This window comes from Guillardia theta (genome assembly GCF_000315625.1).
Source record: "Guillardia theta CCMP2712 unplaced genomic scaffold GUITHscaffold_21, whole genome shotgun sequence".
Lineage (NCBI taxonomy): Eukaryota > Cryptophyceae > Pyrenomonadales > Geminigeraceae > Guillardia > Guillardia theta.
In genome coordinates, this window is record NW_005434653.1 from 711696 (window position 1) to 713944 (window position 2249).

The 2249-nt window shown below is 58.4% G+C and overlaps 1 protein-coding gene across 1 annotated transcript in view; it reads right to left on the reverse strand.

Moving 5' to 3' along the window:
• GUITHDRAFT_136711 (hypothetical protein) overlaps positions 1 to 1790 on the reverse strand; it is a gene marked incomplete at both ends in the record, with an annotated part of 2590 nt that extends 800 nt beyond the window's left edge. Inside the window, 6 exons of the mRNA XM_005835537.1 lie at positions 239 to 291; positions 488 to 550; positions 1000 to 1044; positions 1166 to 1213; positions 1379 to 1442; positions 1645 to 1790. Coding sequence (XP_005835594.1) covers positions 239 to 291; positions 488 to 550; positions 1000 to 1044; positions 1166 to 1213; positions 1379 to 1442; positions 1645 to 1790 — 419 coding nt within the window. The remainder of the gene's footprint in view (positions 1 to 238; positions 292 to 487; positions 551 to 999; positions 1045 to 1165; positions 1214 to 1378; positions 1443 to 1644) is intronic.
• Positions 1791 to 2249: the final 459 nt, after the last annotated feature.

The following is a 2249-nucleotide window of genomic DNA, read 5'->3' on the forward strand; positions in this document are numbered from 1 at the left end:
CTGAAGGAGCGATCCGGGACGCAAGCAGATCCCACAGACGAATTCTTCCTATCCCACCCTTGAACTTGGACCTCAGCCACCTCCTCCCCTCCCCCTCCCCCCCTCCCGCGTTGCCCCTGCCTCCCCTTCCCCTCCCCTCAACCTCCTCTCTCCCCCTCTTCATTCCCTCCTCTCTCCTCCCTCCCTGGCCTCTCCTCTTTCCCTCCTCTCCCCTCTCCCCTTCCGCACTTCAACGCACCCTCCAGACAGCAAGTAGGATCCATCAGGGGAGGACAGCACAGCTCGCACGCCCTTCACGGCAGTCAGCGACAGCCTCAAGGAAGCCAAGGCAGGGCAGCGCTCGGATCAGAGAATGCACGAGGACGAGGACCAAGACGACGAGGACGAGGACAAGAAGGAGGAGGAGGAGGAAGGAGGAAGAGGAGAAGTGGAGGAAGAGGAAACAAGGGATGAGAAGGCAGCAGAGGGGGGAGGGCGCAAGTTGAACCTCTTCTGGTAGCGAGAGATCGTCAAGTTCCCGCAGACCGAAGTCATCGCTGGGTTCCGAACCCTGGTGAAGAGAATCAGCCAAGAGAGGGATGAGGAGGAGGAACAGGAGGAGAAGCAGGAGGAGGACGAGGACGAGGAGGACGAGGACGAGGACGAGGAGCAGGAGGAGGACGAGGACGAGGAGGAGGATGAGGAGAACGAGGACGAGGACGAGGACGAGGAGGATCAGGTGGGAGCCAAGTCGCTACATGACACACGGGGAGGAAGAGGTTAAGGGGAGGAGGAGGAGGAGAATCATGAGGAGGATAAAGCATGAGTTCGAGGAGGGAGGAAGGTGGGAGACAAAGGAAGATGTCACCTGTAGCCCCATCCTACATGTCACGTTGCTCATATCTGAGAGGTATCCTCTCAACGTCGCTGACAAGTGCGTGACACAAGTCGCTCTGCTGACGTCCCAGATTGACATCTGACTCCTTCGTCACTTGGGGTGGACTGCCAGATGGACTTTACCTGGTTCCTCCCTCCAGCTGAGACGATGTGGGGACCACCAGAGCTCTGCGTCACAAGAGTGAATATAAACCTCGCCTCCTCCTCCTCCTCCTCCTCCTGCTTCTTCTCCTCCTCCTCCTCTTTCTCCTCCTCCTCCTCCTCCTCCTCCTCCTCCTCCTCCTCCAACCCAGGCTGCATTCAGCTTCTGGTACTGCGCGACCGTGTGGATCTCTCCCTGAAATGGCATGAGCAGGATAACAAAGAAAGCTGTAGGGGCTGCAAGAGGAGAGGAGAGAGGAGAGGAGAGGAGAGGTGGGGGGAGGAGAGGAGAGGAGAGGAGAGGAGAGGTGGGGGGAGGAGAGGAGAGGAGAGGAGAGGTTGGGGGAAGAGAGGAGAGAACCTGACACGGATGTCTCCACCACTGCACGTCCAGCTGGAATCGCATGTCGTACACGAGGAGGTAGCTGAGAGAAGTCAGCAGGAGGAGAGCAAGGGGGTAGAGCCAGGGAGTTGAGTGACAGGAAGTAGAGGGGATGGAAGGACGAAGAGACAGGAAGTAGAGGGGAGGAGAGGGAGGAGGAGGAATCGGGAGGAGGGGGAGAGTTGAAGTAGAGAAAGGAAGTAGAGGGAGGGTGGGGTTGGGGGACCGAGAATCATTCTTCTCACCCTCTAGACGTTCCAACCACAAACCAGTTGCTGTCGTTGCCGAGACTCATGCACACCTGAAACACCTCAGGATCCTCGTCCTCCTCGTCCCCGCTCTCCCTCTCCCCCTCGTCCTCCTTCTCCTCCTCTTCTTTCTCCTCCTCCATCTCTTTTGCTGTGCCATTCTTCCTTCTACCTCGTCCACTCTGACGGCTGATCTGCCTCCTACAGACACTGTCTGTGTTTCTCCCCTTCCACTTCCTCCTCGTCTCTCACCGGGACGCCTCTCCTCGGAGGGATTTCGATGCTCCAGGCGCGATCCTGCCGGAGGTTGAGACAAAGGAAACCAGAGGAGCAAGAGGAAGAGCAGCAGGAGACTAGCAGGCGTGTGTAGGATAGAAGGGAAGAAAGGGGGAGCAGGAGGAGCAGGAGGAGCAGGAGGAGCAGGAGGAGGAGAAGCAAGATGGAGGAGGGAGAAGGGAGGGAGGGAGCAAGGAGGAGCAGGGAGGCAACAGGAACGAAGGAGTGGAAGGAGGAGGGAGGGAGGAAGGAGGACAGAGGAAGGTGCGAGGGGTGAAGGAGGAGTTCACATTGCAGCGGAAGTCATGCGCATGGATTGCTCCTTC